Source organism: Nelumbo nucifera, chromosome 5 (assembly GCF_055504915.1).
Source record: "Nelumbo nucifera cultivar China Antique chromosome 5, China Antique-T2T, whole genome shotgun sequence".
In the NCBI taxonomy this organism is placed as follows: Eukaryota; Viridiplantae; Streptophyta; class Magnoliopsida; order Proteales; family Nelumbonaceae; genus Nelumbo; species Nelumbo nucifera.
The window spans coordinates 14,161,209-14,180,523 of NC_142653.1; the positions used below are offsets into that span (position 1 = coordinate 14,161,209).

General features: G+C 35.7%; 1 protein-coding gene across 2 annotated transcripts; it reads left to right on the forward strand.

The window, feature by feature from the left end:
- The first annotated feature begins 215 nt into the window (after window positions 1-215).
- On the forward strand, window positions 216-16,296 carry TOC64-V (translocon at the outer membrane of chloroplasts 64-V). Of its 2 annotated transcripts, none has more exons than XM_010269360.3 (13): window positions 216-715; window positions 822-974; window positions 1,440-1,564; window positions 3,248-3,373; window positions 4,576-4,758; window positions 4,969-5,113; window positions 9,809-9,977; window positions 11,143-11,277; window positions 11,390-11,590; window positions 12,329-12,456; window positions 13,119-13,170; window positions 15,573-15,642; window positions 15,918-16,296. In XM_010269360.3, the coding sequence occupies exons 1-13, from the start codon at window positions 483-485 to the stop codon at window positions 15,998-16,000; spliced, it is 1,803 nt and encodes a 600-aa protein (XP_010267662.1). In that variant the 5' UTR covers window positions 216-482; the 3' UTR covers window positions 16,001-16,296. The 2 variants fall into 2 exon arrangements, with proteins under 2 accessions (XP_010267662.1, XP_088744722.1); XM_088888596.1 differs by having other exon boundaries at window positions 222-715; window positions 3,281-3,373.
- The last annotated feature ends 3,019 nt before the right edge of the window (window positions 16,297-19,315 follow it).

A 19,315-nucleotide genomic window follows, 5' to 3' on the forward strand; every position in this document is an offset into this window, starting at 1 on the left:
GTTCTACATGTCGTGTTTTGTTGTAAAGGCTGCAAATGCAAATGGAAGTATTCTCCACCTTTCATCCTACGCGACATCATATTCCTCACAAAACCCAACGATATTGACGACACACAATCATCCAACTGTAGGGGCATTCCGTAATTTCATAAAAGTCGACGCCCTAAAATATATGTGTCTACACCAAAACCAGTATCAGTTTTCGCGGCCCGGCCAGCGCCTCTAGCGTTCCTCCTTCCCCCGCAGGTTTCCAACCATCTACCCTTCGGTTCAGACTACAGACATCTAAAAAGTAAAAACTAAAACCCCTCCATCGCAAAACTAGAAGGTGAGCAAGTTAACGAATCTTCTTCACTTCTTATTACTGCCATGACGATCTAGTTCGAAGCAAACCCTAACTAAAACCCTACAAAAGCCCTACCACTCTGCAATAATTTTCGCTAAAAGTAGAAACAGTAAAATATTGATCAAGTTTGCCGGCGATGAAACTGGGGAAGATTAATGTCTCTACCACAAAAGCTTGGATCATTATCGGCATCGGCGTCGCCGGGGTTATAATTCTGGCTGAGACCAGAAGGAGAAGAAGAAGGAAAACCGAAGCCAGGGAAGATTTTGGTGCATTCATCGAACGCTTCGAGCTCCTTCCGGCCCCCCAACCCCCTCCTCCCGCAGCTCGCCAGCTTCTCTCCGGCCTCAATTTCGCCATTAGTGACATGTTCGTATCCTCTTGTTATCGTAAAGGTTTGTCTTTATTCGGGTTTCTATGTCTTTTTTCTTGGCAAAATTTTGCGTTTGATCGTGCTGTCGTTGGGACTTTGTAGTTTTGATGTCAAGGAGTATGTGACTGGATTCGGGAATCCGGATTGGAAGAGAACGCACGAGCCGGCTGGTCGGACTGCGGTTGCCGTGTCGTCCCTTCTGAAAAATGGGGCTACTTGTATTGGCAAGACAGTCATGGATGAATTGGCTTTTGGGTATGCATTCTGATGCTTATGCTGCCTTATTTATTTGTTTGGGTTTTATCGTCCTTGTTTGATTTTAATGGGATGCGCATGCAAGTTTTCTTTCTGGGTTTAATAAAATAAAGGAAACGAAACAAATGAGAAATGGTTTATTCGTTATAGTTCCCACTCATTGTTTCACGAGGAATTGCATCTCATTGAAGGAAAATTATGTCTCTGAATTGGATTCATAGACTCATTGGTCGTGTCAGATTGTTTCCGGTTGAGTTTATAACAGTGTACGATTGCTACTGCGTTCTTTTTATTAAGGCTCTGTTTGGAAAGAGTACAAATGCAAATTTGTAGAGTGCAAAACCTTACATTTTGTATTATTTTGTATGTATTTGTACAAAACCTTACATATTTGTACTCCTTCTAAACTGAGCCTAAGGAACAATTGAAGATCACCGTACGTCCCATTTGTATTTTCTTTTGCAGGATTACTGGAGAGAACTTACATCATGGAACACCGAATAATCCAGAAATGCCATCTCATGTTCCTGGAGGATCGTCAAGTGGTTCAGCTGTGGCTGTTGCAGCTGGACTGGTGGACTTTGCTCTTGGTAAGGAATGCTGGGCCGAGTGATTGATCTTGCATATGTTTTGAACGCAGAAACTCAGTATTTGTGTTGTTTACGCAGCATTGTAGTGTTTATATAAAAACAAAACAATGATGCTAAGGTTTATATTGGCCTTAAAGATATGCATCATACATGCAACATCAACTTCTATGTTTTGAGAAACTAACAAGGTGGCATAATTTCTTGCAAATAGTGAAACTGCACAATTAAAGCTGTGAATGGAAACAGTGCACCTTATGTAGAAGTTTTGGCACAGGGCAAAGTTTAAACACACCTTCCCCAGTTCTATTGCAATGCCTCCCTTATTTATGTTTCTATTAATGCATACTTTTTGTAGATAATAATAAATTAATAAGATACCTGCAATATAGGTTTTTTGTTAAAAGTTTTAATCACATATAAACTTAGGCTGATAAGTGTATACTCCTTTTTAATTTGGTTTACCAATGTTGGGTTGGCCTATTGAAAATGTTGACATGTTTGTTGAGAGTTTGTTCCCTGGATAGTCTGTGAATTCATGTTCTAGCCTTCTTGGGGAAAAAGTTCATCATATTGAAGTTTAAAGATTGCTATGTTATCAGGTAGCTGAGTAACCATGTTGTTAGTTTTGTACCAACATGCAGGGAAGTTTCAAATATGCCTTTTTTTCTTCCTTTCTTGGTTTCGTTGTTTTGCATAGTTTTCAAGGTGCTGACAGGGGGATGCTGTGTAGCCTAGGTGCCAAGGCAACCCACTTAAGCATCACCTAGGTGAATAATCTTCGTCTAGGTTTGCAACCAACAATCATCTTTAACTTGTACTTATGAATAATCTTCATGAAATAAGCATTAACTTCATATCAAGATATAGAAAGTGAACATCTTCACAAGAAGAAAAAGAAAAGAAAACATAAAATTTATAGGGGCTGAATCTCTGTTTTTGTCCTAGGAAAACAAGAAAAGAAAGGGTGGAAGAGAAAGAAGAAGAATGTCTTGATTGTATAAAATTTTAAGTTCTTCCTTGCTTATCCATTCAGGTTTTGAAGTTGAAGACAACATACATGAACACGTTTGTTGATTAAACCCTAGCAAATAAAAACAATAAAAAGAAACTAGTATATAAACCCATAGAATGAATAATTTGGTTCAATAATGCCTATTTTATTACTTTTTCAAAAAATGAATATATTAGTTTTTTTCCCAAAAAATTTGATTTTATTATTATAATCTGAGAAAAAAATAAAAAATATTATTTAGTGCGTACAAAGAAGCTACACGCTTAAGTGAGGCAAACCTCCATAGTCTGTTTGCTTCTTCTTTTGCATTGATTTGGTAGTAGCTTCAGAATATGCTTACTGTTTTCATTCATTTTAAGTAAGAATTGCTAATAACTAAGTTGTTGGTTATTGATTATCCAACTATCAATTGAACATTAGTTTTTTTTTTTTTTTCTTTCTTTGATTATTCCTTCTTCTTCTGATTGTAAAATGATATCCTTGTCTTCTTTTTTTATAGTTGAATTAACAATTTATACTTACTTACCCATGCAACAATCTTTTACTTTGTTTGCCATGTTTGTTATCCAGCTAAGGCCTTCATTGACCCATTCTCGCTAGATTATGCATAGATCATGTGGTTTTGCTTTTGCTATTCTTTTTGATCATGTGAAGCCTTTCCTATAATGTAGGTACTGATACAACTGGATGTGTACGAATCCCAGGATCGTGTTGTGGTATCATTGGATTCCGACCTTCTCATGGTGTTGTATCAACTGTTGGAGTTCTGTCAAACTCGCAAAGTCTAGACACTGTTGGTATGGCACATTTGTTCTTTATGCCGTTGGGGGCTGGAACTCTTGACAATTTAAAGCTTGAACTCTTCTGTACCATTTCAACATTTGTGGAAAGTTTTAAGTTTTCTAGCTGCTGTTTGATCCATTTAGTGGTCTGGGTCTTGTTGTATCTCTCTTCAATGTGCTGAATAAATTACATTACCATTTTCCAAAAAAAATATAATTTGTATTATGTTGGTGTAATTTCAATTCTTCTTTTCTAGCTGCTAAGAAGTGTCTTACAATTCTTCTTGACAATTTAAAGCTTGAATTCTCTTGCTCATGGTGGTGGAGTGAATCCCTTGGACATCCTCTGTTCTCAACTGGATCTTGTAGGGCTGATCTTTAAAGCTTGATGATCAGATCATCAGAATGAGAAATCCCAGAACTCACTGTGTGGGTTTTGCAAAGGTGATCTATATGGTGACAATAAATAACTGAAAATTTTAGAAGGTACTTACCAAAGGTAATGATATGAACATGCATTCCTTAAGATTAAGCTTAAATAAACAGAAAATATCAGATACTCTAAATGGAATGGTATTCTATACACCCCTATTGATTTAGTCAAGCCAAATAGACAGCATGCCAAGCCATCATCTATCATTGTGGAAGAGAGAGAAGAAATGAATGGAGATGAGAGATGGGCAGAAATAGAAGTAGGATAAAAGCAGAATGACAAAAACGTGGAATGAATTGGCAACGGTAGAGGGTATAATGGGGAAAGAAGGCAAGTTATAAGGTCTGGGTTTGACCTGTATAGCCTACGACTCTCAAGAAAGTGAGGGAAGGAAAGAGCAGTGCAGGTAGAAAGGATAATATGTTAGAAATTGAAGGTCATAATTGGAAGATAAAGTGTAATAATTGATGACAAAGGCGTTCAAATCCCCTTTTTATATAATGTAATATATAATTAAGGAAATTGTAAAGGGTTAAGGAAAGTGAATGGCAGTTGAGCAGAAAATTCATGGTAGAATTATTAATGAAATGTTTATTTGGTCTCAGTGATATATAATGTTGATACAGTCTAAGGATACTAAGCATGCTGAAATATTGAAAGACTTAAGCTCCATGCTAACTCTTTGGATATAGTTTTTTTTTTTTTCCCAGCTATTTGTTTCCTCCAAAGTATTCTCATTATGTTTCTGAGTTTTTTTCTCATTCCATGATTTGGAAAACCTCAGGGTGGTTTGCCCGGGATCCATCTATTTTGCACCATGTTGGGCGTATACTACTCCAGGTATCTCCAGTGGAGCTTAGAAGGACCAGACGCTTTATCTTCGCTGATGATTGCTTCCAACTTTCAAAGGTTCCTAAACAAAAGTCAGTCTATGTTGTTAACAGATCAACTGAGAACCTATCTGGGTGTGAGTATGCATGCATATAATGTTGTTTCTGACATGATAGCATTTAGAGAAGTATTTATTTTATGACCCTAATAGTAATGCTTGTAGTTTTTTTCTTGATCAATAAGTCATGCTTGTAGTTTGCTTGGCTTCCTCTAAAAGTCTTTGATGTGCTCATGTGCCCATGTTGTTTGAAATCATCATTTGATCTTTGTTTCATTAATTCTGCAGATCAGCCACCCAAACACATGAATATTGGTCAGTATATTGCTTCAAATGTACCAAGTCTAAAAGGATTTCATGAACCATCTTCAAACTTGCATCATGGAACATCTACTTTGAAAGCTTTGTCTACTGTGATGCTGTTGCTACAGAGGTAATTTTGATTGGTTTCATGGATTTTTGGGCACTGTACTAGTGGAAAAAGTATTTGTCATTTAGGGGTCCTTTAAATCTGGTGGTGGGGCAATATATATTTGTTTTATATCAGGACTGTTTTTTGGATTGGAAACTACACATTTTTTTCAGTAGCATATAAATGTAGTTTGAACAGAAAAGAATGGACAAATATGATTGCTCAAAAGTCAAAACAAAGACTGCATGGTTGCAGAGGCATTTGATTGGGTAGGAGATACTGCAGTTTGGTGTCCAGTGTTCAGAAGGAATTTAAATGATTGGGAGGTTGGGCAGTGGATGGAGTTGATGCAGCAGCTATCTGGTATAACTCCTGGCTCCACAGGTAGAGACAGGAGAATTTGAAAGTGGGATAAAGAAGGATTTTTCACAGTGAGATCTTTCTATAATAAACTCACGAAGGTGGAGGTGGAGGTGGTGGATTTCTCAGAGGCTGTAGTATGGAAACCCGCAGCCCCTCCAAAAGTTGCTTTTTTATTATGGGTGGCAGTGTTGGGCAAATGTTTGACAGCGGAGGTTTTGGCCAGAAGAGGGATGAGCGTGCTGCCTAGCAAGTGCATTATGTGTGGGGAAGCATCCGATGACTTAGAAGTTAGAACATTTACTGATCCATTGCAGAGTTGCTCCTTTGGACAAAGTTTTTGGGGCTGTTTGAAGCGCAGTTTGTTTCCTAGAAAATGTGCTAGCAGTGTTTCAGAGTTGGCATCTGAAGGTCTCTCGAAAGAAGGCAAGGTCATTTGGAGAGCAGGTCCAGCTTTAGTGATCTGGACAATATGGACAGAAAGAAACAAAAGAACGTTTGAAAATGTGTATGTTTCAGAGGAAAATTTATATAAAGGTTTTTGGGGTAGGATCCCATAATCTGTTCAGGATTAGACTTTATCGCTCATTTTGTACTGCTGGAGCTCTTTTTGTATCTATGCATACAGAGTAATCTTTTTAGTTGATGTACAGCTTTTGACTGGGCACTGCACAGCAGGTGTGCCTAGGGTATGCACCTCACCTAGGTTCTAGGTGCAGCCCTTTCAAAAGGCGCGTGCTTGGTGTGCCTTGCGCCTCAGCCCAGGTGTGCGTCTTTTGAAAATTTGATGCCTTTTTGCTTTTTTTGAACTTATCGGCTGGATTGGGGGCTCTGCCGCTGTCTCCCATGCTATGCCCCTCAAGGCAAGCCCAAACAAGTCCATGTTAGGGTCTTAAATTCTCGGTTCTCACACAAAAAATAATGATTTTGTAATTTTAATTGCTGTTTAAGAAGATATTTTATTAGGACGAATGAATGAACAACATTACCAAATAGAATATGCTTTACATGTTATGTTTATGTATTTTAATTTTAGATAATAGGTTTTTTATTTTTTTTTAAATTTAGCTTTATATTTTTTATTAATATTATGTTTAATATTTTTTTTTGCATTTTTTGGATTTTTTGAATTTTTTGACTTTTATTTTTTAGTTTTAGCATTTTTTATTGTTGTGCCTTGCTTCAAGAAGGCGTGTGCCTTGCCTTGCGCCTTGTGCCTCAGGCTCAAATTGACCCATGCACCTTTTTTGCACCTTGCACTTTTAAAACACTACTGCATAACTCCTTGTGCAGATTTGGTTCATACTTTTTGTCTAACTAGTAAGTGTGCACATGTGGTAATTCTAGATGATGATAATTATAGTAATAATATATCCAAAATTTTCTATAAACTTTATGTATTTCTTATTTTTTGTTTTTTATTATTAATCAGGTGTAGATTGCAAAATTCGAATCTGATTACGTAAACACCTCATCGAAATACATGATAATTAGATTGAATTGTGAAGTTTCAAGTAACATTGACACGCCGACCTGCTTGGCTAGACTCTTATTTTTGTAGTGTTTTATCTTTTTGGTGTACCTTTTTTCTTTTATTCATTTATAAAAAAATGTAAGATTTAAATTGAAGGAATGAGGTGAAAAGTAGTAGTTCAATTTACAATTTGAACCTTACAAATAAATAGGAACTAAATTAAAAAATGTGTATTTTAGTCACTACTTTAAAAACCGAACTAGACTGAACGGTCGAACCATTTTAGCCCTGAACCGCTATTTTACAAAAAAAAACTATTGAAATGGTCAGAGAATTATCGACTTGAATGGTTTAACCGTTAAAATGTTCAACCCAATTAGTAGGTGTTGGGTTGCTTTCAAACTAATTCCAAATTTTTTATTTATTTTAAAATATAATTTAGAAAAAAAAACTTTCATATCTCATATTCATGTTCAATTATTCCTGATGGCCCAAATTAGTTAGGGTTTTTAGTTTTTCCATTTTGATTTTGAGTTTTCTCATTTATGTGATCTTTTTAAGTTGTAATAGCAAAAAAATTACAACTCCAATGAAGAAATTGAAAAATTGATGCAAGAGATGAGAGATTAAACATCGATCTTGTATTAAAATCCAAGGTACACCAAGTCACCAATGAAGCAAATGATTTGGGATTTAAGATAGATTTAGAAAGATGAGAGAGATGTAAGAAGAGGGCAAACAATGCTGTAGCGGTGGTGATGATGAACATGGAGATAGTCGCCGACGGCTTCTTCTTCTTCTCAAGGCAAAATGGTTATGCAACAACGACCGGTGAACATGGTGACAACCACCTCTAGCGATGCTTCCTTCTTCTTCTTCTCTTTGCTTTTTTTTTTAACTTCTTAGCTTTAAGCAGCCGTTTCCTTCTCAAAGTCTCACACTCCCTTCTCATAATAATGTATATATACAGTGGACTTTAACCTATTCTTAATCTAACACTCAAAATAAAAAGTTACTTTATATTTTACATCTTACCAGTTTGACCCACTCAAATTGGATGGTTGAACCCTTGGCCCGGAAATTGGAAGCCAAAGCGGTTCCGTTTCTGGGTCGGTTTTTAAAACCTTGATTTTAGTCAAAAGAAAGTTTCACAATCTTATTATATTTTTAATAGTAGTGTAAATATAGAATTATAGATGCATTCAATTTCTTCTATATATTTTTTTTGTATTTTTGTGTAAAAATAATTCTAATATGTCACAATTACTTTTTGTTTAAGATGATAAATACATGTGCTCGAATGCTTTTTTTTGCAAAATTTATGTATTTTTTATTTATTTTTATTTTTATTATTTATTTATGACATTAAAGGTGAACACATTTGACCCAAAAGTTGAACTTTTTATTATTAATTTTTATATTTCATTTTTGGTCAGTTCTAAATTATGTATTTCATTTTCATTATGAATAAAAATAATTCTTGTTTATTACACTTATTTTTCTAATTTTTGATTAATAAAAATATCATAAATGTTTTTTACATTTTGTTGTAAATTTCTATATTTATTTCTATTTGAAAAATTTTATTGCCTAACTATGACTTCATAGGTTGACCAATTTGATTTGGATGGTTGAATTGCTCAACCACCAGTTGGATAAAGAATGGTTTTTGTTTTTGAGTAAGTTTTAAAATATATGAGTTTATATTGTTAAAAATTCTGACATAGATCTAATTAGTAGCATTTATTAGTGAAAAATAACTTAAGAATATAGGATTTAATAAGAGAAAATGGGATTTAATATGACTTAATGAGAGGGGATTAAATGAGGTGGAAAGTAATAATTGAAGTTAAATTTTCAACCCTTACAATTAGAGATGGATTAAATACACAAATATGGCCATTTTAATAGTCATTAAAGCTAGCATTAAACTAAAATAAAATGACTTTTATGCCTTTTCTCAAACAAAGAAATAGAGGGTAGTTTTAGTCCGAGAAAAATTTCACTGCATCCACACTTTTATATATAGTATAGATACATTGTTTTAACTTTTTTTCAAAAAAAAAAAAAAAAGAAAAGAATGGCAAAATGAGATTCATGCTGCTAACCCCATATAATTGGGACAAGGCTTAGATGATTCTGGTGGTGGTGATGATGATGATGATATAAATGTAGTTGCACTGTTATAATAGTAACAGTACTTCGCTTACTTTCTCTGTTTTGCCCTTCCTATTTGATCTAACTTGTTACATTTTAGGGTTTCAAATATTCTGTTTAGATTTCTTACCATTCTTTGTTGTTAATTGTTTCCTTATTTTTTTTATTTCACATGCCTGAACATTCATATTCCTTAACTAGTGCTGCTGCCTTATTTAGAAATCTAGGAGACCTTAAGAGAAACTTCAAGCAACCCAAAATTCCCCATCAGTTGACTTAAACAACTGCTCTTCAGCCCTTTAGATTTCTTAATGCCAACCCTTCTCCCCCAGTTATACCCTCTTTTTTTCTTGGATTTTCAGCACTTTATTTTTCTCTTTAAAACAGAGTTCATTAATTCTAATCATAACTCAAATAAATCCTACATTCTAGAAGTAAGCGAGGACCACATTTTTTTCCCTAGTTGTTCTATCTTCTATTCTATTCACCCTTAACTGACATCCTAATTTCAGTTTTTTTTTTCCTGCTTCAAAGTCTTAATTTAAGTTGATATCCCCTGTTTTGCCCTTGTATACTGTTTCATAGTACTTGCAAATTGCCACTTTTTTCTTCCCCATTTCTTATTGGATATCAGTTAGAGACCTTTGAGTTGGTGGTCTTAATGCCTTTTATGTGATTGCCAATTTCATACTAACCAACACCGGTTATACATATAACCTTTTCAGATATGAGTTCAAGACAAATCATGAAGAGTGGATTAAAACAGTCAAGCCCAAGTTAGGACCCGATATCTCTGGTCGTGTTCTTGCAGCAATTAACACTAGCAATGAAAACATTAAAACTTTCTATAAAGTCAGGATTGAATTGCGTGCTGCTCTTCATAATCTCTTAAAGGTATTCAACATCTTATCTTTGAGCCTCTTTTTTGTAGACTAAGCATATCTGTTGCAGTTTGCTCATGCTTATCTATACTTTTGGTGGTTTTCAAAATTTTCTTGAAAATTGTATCAGTCATTTAACCAGGAAGGGGCCTAGTTTGGTTTTTTGCTGGTTTAACAAGGAGGTTCAACCTCAACCATATGTGACTGTGCTAGGTTTCGTTGTATCAGAATTGAGTTCTTTTCTGGGTCATCTGGGTTCAATTTGGTTTTTGAAAACATTTGTATATTGTTGTTATTTGTTTATTTCTATGTTGTTCTGAGAGAGAAGAGATTGTATATTTGTTTAAGTGTTATGCTTGCAGTGATATTCCGTAGCATATTAAGGTTGTTGATAGGACAGGGTTAGAAGTGATGTCATACAAAGGAACCTAGGAGTAGCTCCAAAAGGTGATAAAATGAGAGAAAGCAGGATTCATGTAGCGACCCCATATAGTTGGGACAAATGGAGGAATTGGGAGAAAGTGAGAAACTTGATTTGTGCTTCCTTCCATGGTTTGTTTTCCTTTTTTCAGTGTTTGTATCGGATTTTTTGGAAGGAATCTGATGAAAAGAGGTTATAGATAAGCTGTTAGCGTATTTCATCTTGCCATTTGGATTTGACTAGATTAATGGGAGGTCTGATATGCAATAACATGGCTTACCTAATTGTTGCACAATTGCTATAAATTCTATTGTTCTAGTTTGTTTGTTTTTTTTTTTTTTTTCTATGTAGCTTACTATCTTTTTAAGATTTTATTGATTTGATAACTGTTACAAATCTGATCTGTACTGGTTTCAGCTCTAGAATAGCAGAGAAGAGAGAGAGAAGAGAGAAAGAAATGAGAAAGAAGAGAAGTAGTAGGAGAGAAAAACTGCTTCGAACTAGAGAGGAAAGATTACTTTCTCTAGTTGGCCAGTTATTATTATGTGTTTCTAATAAAAGTCACAAAGACCGTTATGCCCCTAATTAAGTATGGGACATAACACTTAAAACAGAATATAAAAGACATTACACCACACTCTTAATATAAAATAAAATGGCCAAACTACCCCAGTACAGCTGACTCTAACAAAAACATTTGATAGTAATTTATTTTTTGTGAGATCCTGTTTCATGTTTGTTTCTTACCCTGTTTTAGGATGATGGAATATTAGTACTTCCAACAATTCCAGATTCTATGCTAAAGCTTAATTCCAGCAAAAATCTGTTCACTGAGTTCCACAATCAGGCATTTGCATTATTGAGCATTGCGAGCATGTCTGGGTGTTGTCAGGTATTCTAATATAATCAATCTTCTGGAAAAAGGATTTTAGTAACTTCCATTTTTCCATGGTTTTTATGTTAGTGGAATTATATAGATGTCACAGCTTTGTTTCTGACTGCAGGTTACTGTCCCATTAGGAAAGCATGATGGTAGTCCTATATCCATTTCATTTATAGCATCTCATGGGGCAGATAAGTTTCTTCTTGATACCATTTTGGATATATATTCCTCTCTTCAAGAACAAGCCAACATCACCTCAAATTCATTGCCAATGCAAGATATTGATGGCAACATTGATACTTCAGAACTCTTGAAAGAAAAGGTTGGTTGTATGTAAAATGTTGAAGTGACTATTTATCCAACAATAAGAGCTTCCATTATCTTGGCATTAAACATCTCATTCTTTTTATACGCTAAAAGTTGTATGTAAATCATATACAAAAACTGTGTTTTAAAAGGTATGGGAGCCTCCAGGCTAGGCGCCCCCAAAACGTCTTTAGGCATATGCCAGAGGCGCTGATCCCTCTGCAGGTCCATGAGGCGTGATAGAGGTGTACACTTCATGTGCACCTCATAAAAATGGCAGAAAAAAAAGGAAGCAAAGGAAAGGAAAAGGTAAGGAAAGAAAAGAAGAAAAATGAGAAAAGAAAGAAAAGGAAAGGGAAGGGGAGGAAAGAAAGTTTGGGCCGGGGGCTCTGCCTCTGGACCCCCCTTAGCTGGGGGCCAACCCCCTAACACCTTTTTTCATGCAGCTCAATTTGGTTTTTTGTGCCAGAGATCTCCACTAGTCCAATTTCCTTCTGCAATCCCAATTCTCTTCCATAGTTTCAGGAGAATGTTGAATTAAATACTGCAACATTTGCATGCTTACAAACTCATAAATTGCGTGTTTGCAAGTTCGGTTAAGAATTTAATTGACATGTTACTATATCTTGTTGACAATGAAAATATTTGTCCATTGGACAAGTATCAGAACATCTGGCACTGGTACCTCATTTGCACAAGAATTTTATTTTCCTCTGATATGCTTTCTGTTCACTATTTTCTTGTTGTTTTGCAGGGAAATGCTGCATTTAAGGGAAGACAGTGGAATAAAGCTGTTAGCTACTATAGTGAAGCCATCAAGTTGAATGGCACAAATGCAACCTTTTACTGCAACCGAGCAGCAGCTTATTTGGAATTAGGATGGTATGTCACATTTTGGTGACTAGTAAGTTGCACATTGCAATTTCAGATGATGATAATTCTCATTCATTACATAGACATGCCCTATTTTTCTACAAATTTTATGAAATTGTCTTTACTTTTTCTATATTTTTATTTTTATTTTTAATTTATTACATCATAGGTTCACTTGTTTGACTTAAATTGTTGAACTGCTTACCCTCACTACCCAGAGGAAATGCAGTTACAATTAGTTTTTAAAACATTGGTTTTTATGTGCTTTTCAACTTGTGGTCAAATTTGCTAGTTGGACCAGTTGACCAATCATCCATTGAGGATTCCAGGTCCATTTCACCACCAAACTACTTGCTTGTAAAAAACCGTAGATGCAGCAATGACCTGGTGGCCCAACCAGCTGAACCATTTGACCCAGAACAGGTTACATATAAATTGTCTTTTTTTTTTTCTGATTTTTTGCATTTGATTTCCAAGTTGTCCAATACAATACCTGATACTGATACTTTAATCCTTGCCGCTGACCTACCATTCAGATGGAAAAAACAGTTTCATTTCCGGGTCGATTATTAGGAATCTATGTTGCTTGGTATCAAGTTAGCCAAAAAACAATGTTGCATGGTATCGAGGAATTCCCTTTAACAACTAATTTCAATTCTTAATTTTTGCAGCTTTCAGCAGGCTGAAGCAGACTGCAGTCAAGCAATATTACTTGATAAGAAGGTTAATAGAAAGGACATTTAACTTTTATTACTTTATTGAGATCGCGTCTCTCTTTTTCTATTCTTTAGTCTCATTGCTATTGGTTATTGAGATTGTTACTCTTTTGGGAGCTTCTTTCTCCCGTTTCAGAAATACCATCATACTTGAAACTTTTCTGAAAAAAATTCTGTTCTGTTACATATATACCTCAAATGATTTAAAATCCAGAGTGTGATGTAAAGCACACCACCATTCTAAGGCATGAAGTGTAAAGGAGGTATAAGCCTCCTAAGCATGGAAATTTTAATTAATAAATAATTAAAAATAATAAAATATTAAACAATATAGTAAATATCCCATAAATAAGAAAAAGTATGTGAAACTAGGAACTTTCATTTTTTTTTTCAATTTCTATTAATAAAACCATCACATTTAACTATAGAATTGAAGTATCATCATCCATAATTTTAATAGTATTATCAACTATCAATATAGGGACCATTGCTTGGTGTAATGATAAAATCTCAGGCTGGCAAGTATGAGAGCGTCGGCTTGAGTCTGAGAGTGGGCACTTTGTGCAAAAAATGCCAAAGGTTAGGACGTTATCCGGTCTACCCCTCTCAAGACCTCAGATAGCTAGGACCAACATAGGATAATGGCCTTAATCTATCAATATATTGCCTGCAAAGTTGAGAACAAAAACCTCAGAATTAACAATTCACATAAATTTCATGACATTATCATAGATGTTGAAATCAAAATTTGTTTTGGGGGATGTGATGCATATGCAATTTAGACTCTCAAGGGAAGCAAAGGGGCTAATTTAAGAATTAAAAATGATCATGCAGTCAGGCTTGAACCTGACCTTTGGCATTTTTTTTTGGGCTTGGCCGCTTGGGCACGAAGTGGCTCTCAGACTTTGAACCTGTGTTCCACGCTTTTCAACCAAGCAATGGTCCCTTGTTAAGAGATGATGCACAGAATTAAAAAATTATACTCTTTTTTTTGATGAATTTCAAAAATTATACTCTGGCAACACAGTATTTGTTGGTTTCAATTCAAGGTGCACTTTACTTTTCTGAGGTAGCTTTTGTTAGAGCTATTTAGCTAGATAGGGTATTGGCCTTAAGCAAAAATCATTTAAATGACCCAGTAACAAACAGGTGGGGTTGGGGGAGGACTAGAAAAGATAGGATCAGAAATGAGTATGTTCTTGGGAATTTATGACCATGAATGGCCCCATTAGGTGATAAAATGAGGAAAAGTAGATTAAGATGGTCTGACCATATGCATAGGCTAGTTGTGATCAATAATAACAATGACCCGATCCAAGTTAAGGGGTCTAGAAGAGCTAGGGGTAAGTGGAAAAATACATAGATTGAAGTGGTGAGATGATTTTGAGGGCCCGTAACTCCACAATGGATATGCACTGAATAGAGTGGAATGGGAGAAAAAATTCATGTAGTTGGTCCCATATGGTCGCATCAAAGTTTCTGTTCAGTTGAGTTGAGTCGATATTCCTGTGCATATATAAATATATATATTTTGAAGCCTTGTACATATAAATATACTTTTGCATACATTATGTATAGAAAATGCAAAACTTTTGGTCATGAAATTTTTATTCTAATTTTCATTAAATAAAGTCTACCATGTTTTACTGGAATTTATGGATATTGTCTAAGGTTTTTGACTTTGAATTTTAGTTATACCTGACTAATCCTGTACCTCTCTCTCTCTCGTTGTTTACATGTTCAAGTTACTGTTTACCAAAGGTAAAATTATCATGTAGCACCAATGGAGGTGTGATAGGAAAGGTGGAGAGGCACTCGATTTGGTCAGTTAGCCTTAGTAGGAAACTAGGAATATTTAGGTCTCATATATCATCATTTTTGTAATCAGTGAAAGCAGATTTTTATGGCTTAATGATTTTGTTGGTTAAATGGAATATATGTAAATGGGGATATGCTTGTAAGCAGATAGATACTTGTTCCAAATACTTGTGTCAATGACCATTCTGTATGTGCGTGGGGGGGGGGATCCTCTCTCTCAATACAAATAATATAACACAAATGCAATAAGATTATATTTTCAAGCTATTTTACCGAAATTTGTCAAGGACATAGTTGGATACCGAATTTACATGAAAAATTGAAGTTTCCGACACAATCCAGCACACCCTTTACAGTTATCTAGGTATACTTCATTGTCTGACATGTTATATATGAAGAGCATAGTTTTCTCTTTTCTCACAAATACAAAATTGATATTATATTTTAGCATTTTATTTAGTTTAGCTGTCATTCCAGAAATCAAGCACCACAAGATTGCTAATCTTGTAAAATGTCATTTATTGATCATTTTTGCATGCAGCAAAATCACATGCAGTGATACTGAATTATCTAGTTGTTTTTAATCTTCAGAATGTGAAAGCGTATCTAAGACGAGGAACAGCAAGAGAGTCGCTTTTTCGTTATAAAGAAGCTGCTGAAGGTGTGAAGTTTGATCTGATCTTATATTATTATTGCCTTTTAACATTTTTTATGGATGTCTTCATGGTAGTTGGTTTGCCTTGTAAGAAACTATATCCATCCGTGATGTTTACACTGTTTTCCACGTTTTACGAATTTGAGTGGGACTTGCTCCTTGTTTTGCTGTTATAATTTTTTGACCGTCAATCAACGTGGTGGTTGGACCATTTCTTATCTGAAAAATTGCTTTGTTTTTCTGAACTGAAAGCTTTTTATTTTACTGTTGACCTGGTGCAGATTTCAAGCATGCCTTGGTTCTTGAACCACATAACAAGGTTGCAAATCTTGCAGAGAAAAGATTAAGGAAACTTGCAAGCTGATGTTGCCGGAACCGTCTCACTACAGTATATTTCCATATACAGAGATAAGTCGATCCAAGATATTACGTTGAGTACGATTTTTGCTGGAAAAATCAACGAGTGATGAACTATCGCTCTCCTTTTTCCTACTTTTGTATTATAGAAAACCCTAATTTTGACATTTTGAGGGCGAGAGACATTGATCAAATGTCATCTCCTTGTAATCAGTGCTGAAACCGAGCATTATACTGTAATTTTCTTTATGATTAATGTGGTCAATAAGCCAGCGAACTCAGTTTTGTTCGTTCATGACTAAATCACCATCATTTCTTCCATCGAAATACAGTTCTCTCATGTCCGCCATTCAGCTTTATCTTTACCGGCTCTTTCATGAAGATTTCAACCATTAAGGGACCAGGAATCTTGTACTTGACAATTTAATTAGGGTTCTAGTGGCAAATGCTATCCTGTGAGAGCACTGTTCCTTCCATATGATGCGAGAATGAACTGTGACCACACATCTCTTTCATTGGCATACGTGTCATTTTATGACCTCAGCAACTCAGCTCCCATGAAATGTAGACCTAGGTGTTTCCATACCCTATAGAATGAAGTGCTATGACACGTTGGTATAATCCATTTCCCATACAACCAAGGATTTGTGTTTGGCCCTACGCCTGAAGTACCAAGTAGGGGTGCAACTTGGATGGGTTCAACCTGAGCCCAACTTGATACAACCTGAGTTATTACATGGGTTGGGCCTATACCTGTTCATGGGCTGGGTAGTCTGATGGCCTGGCCTGGCCTGACCTGATATTTTTTAGGTTTGGATAAAATTTTAGACTCAAGGGTTCGGGCTCGGGCATTTTCCAATAAACTTGGCTTAGGCCCGATCCTGATCTCGACCCTATACTATGACATGTAATAGAGATATATTATTTATATATAATATATATTTATTTATAAAGTTATCAAATATTAATTTATTATTCAGGAAATATGAATTAATGTATTAGTTTATTAAATTATTACTAAATTAATATAATATTAGTTTATTAAATTACACAAAAAAGGGGGAATTTTATGTGTAGATTGGGCTTGGGCTCAAGATCTAGGCCCGAAGGTCAGTTTGGGCTTGGGCTCAGGCCTGGACATTTTCTATTGATAAAGAGGCAAAGCTCGGCCCCAACCTGGTCTGATCCGACCTATGAAAAGGTCTAATTGGGTCTTGGCCAGAAAACTTGGGTTGAGGCCTGGGGAAAGCCCAAGCCTGACCCAAGCTCGGCCTAACTAACTTGATCCAACCTAACGTGAGCTTGACCCCAAGAATAACCCAGGCTTAACCCAGGTTATTCTTGGGTTGATAAAATTGGGTTTAACCTCAGGTTGGACCAGGCCCGAGTTGCATGTATTTTATACATAATGTATGCATGCATGTATTTTATTTTATTTTTGATCAATAACAACATTTCATTATTTAATCACAAAAGTAATTACAGAGAGGAAGATACACTTTCTTATCTTTCAATTGGAGTTTAACACTCCCAAGAACAAAAAGGAAAAAATTACACTTGTCCCGAAAACATTGACTCCCTTTCGACTCCTTGCTTAGCTAACCTGTCCGCAAAAGAGTTAGCTGATCTTTTCACCTAACTAATCTTAACTTCCATCTCTTGATCCAGCCACCTAAATTTCCTCCTCTCGTTATTGTACATCCATAATTTGCTGTTTTCTTTATTCAGCCACCCTACCACCACCTCTGAATCCCCTTCAATGATGAGTTTTCTTATATTCATTTCCTTGGCTCTTTGAACTTCTTCCAAAACTGCAAAGATTTCAGCCCTGAAAGAGTCACCCACTCCAATTGGGCCGAATAACATGGCTAAGACAAGCCCATTTCATCCCTAAACACACCTCCAATCCCCGATTGTCCAAGATTCCTTCGACTACTCCACCAAACTTTAGTTTTAAGAAGCCGGCTAGTGGGGGAGTCTAAGACACACGCAAGATTGCTTTTGTTTAGGTGCAGTTAGCAATCTCACCCCACATCCTCAACAAATCAACCATTGTGAAGTCTGTAAACTACTCTGGGGATTTCAGCCACTGTACTACCCTTATATCTATCAATTCTCTCGGTTCTTCATTGCTTTTTTCTACTTCAGAAAAAATTATGGAATTCCTTTCCTCCCATAAGGCCCAACATACTGCAGCCCTTAAATATCTCCACACGGTCCTTCCCCTTTTCCTTCGGCATTTGAAGAAAGAAGGGGAAAAAAAAGCTTTGCAAATTTGATGGAGGATTTCATCTATACTCAAAAAGGGATAGTGCCCACCCCCAAATGGACTTAGCAAACTGGCAAGTCACCAATAAGTGGAAAACTAGTCTCCCCCTCTGCTTTACAAAGAGCACACCAATAAGGGGATAAACATGTCTTGGGTCTTTTCTTTTGGAGCATATCACCAGTGTTGATTCTTTCTAGAAAAATTTTCCAACAAAAACTGTCAATTCTAGGGGGAATTGGTCTGCACCAAACCTCCTTAACCAGGAAGGGAGGGCCAACAGGACTAGGGGGTTGACTTAAGACTTTGAAAAAAGAGGCACAAGAAAATGATCCAATGGAGGTGGGGGTCCAAATTCTAGAGTCCAACTTAGTAGGGTCCAAGAAAACATTATCAAGGATACCTAGGAGGCTCGAGATACAACCCAAGTCAACCAAACCCAGAAGAGGAAGGTGGCTCATTATAATATGACACTTATAATATACCTTATAAACATGTATTTTATACATAATGTATGCATACATATATATTATTTTATGTTATATAATATTTTTATATATAAACATTATAATTGACACTTATAGTATACATTATATGTAATATTATACATATAAAAGACAAGTTTACGACTAGGCCTGGAGCTTGTTGGTCTGGGCCTTGGCCTATGCTAGCCTTTATCTGATGTGCAAAGCCCGACTTGAGCCCAGCCCATGGGTATGAACGTGAATTGGACAGGTGACTATTTCACTAATGAAGTGGGTCTCCATTCATGCATTCACATGGATGGGTTCCTTGGTTGATGACCTAGTTAAACCCATAGTGGTGACCTATTGATTGGTTGATTGGTTTAGACCAAGGATTCAAGTATTGATATCAGGTATGGTACTAGACAACTAAGAAGTGGATATTTGAAAACACATGCATACAAATGAAAAATAGGGAAAGGGAAATGCATACAAATTATATAAATACATTAATGATATTAAATCTAAAACTGAATTATGAATAATGTATAAATACATGAAAATGTACATTTTAATAGATCATCTGAAGAAA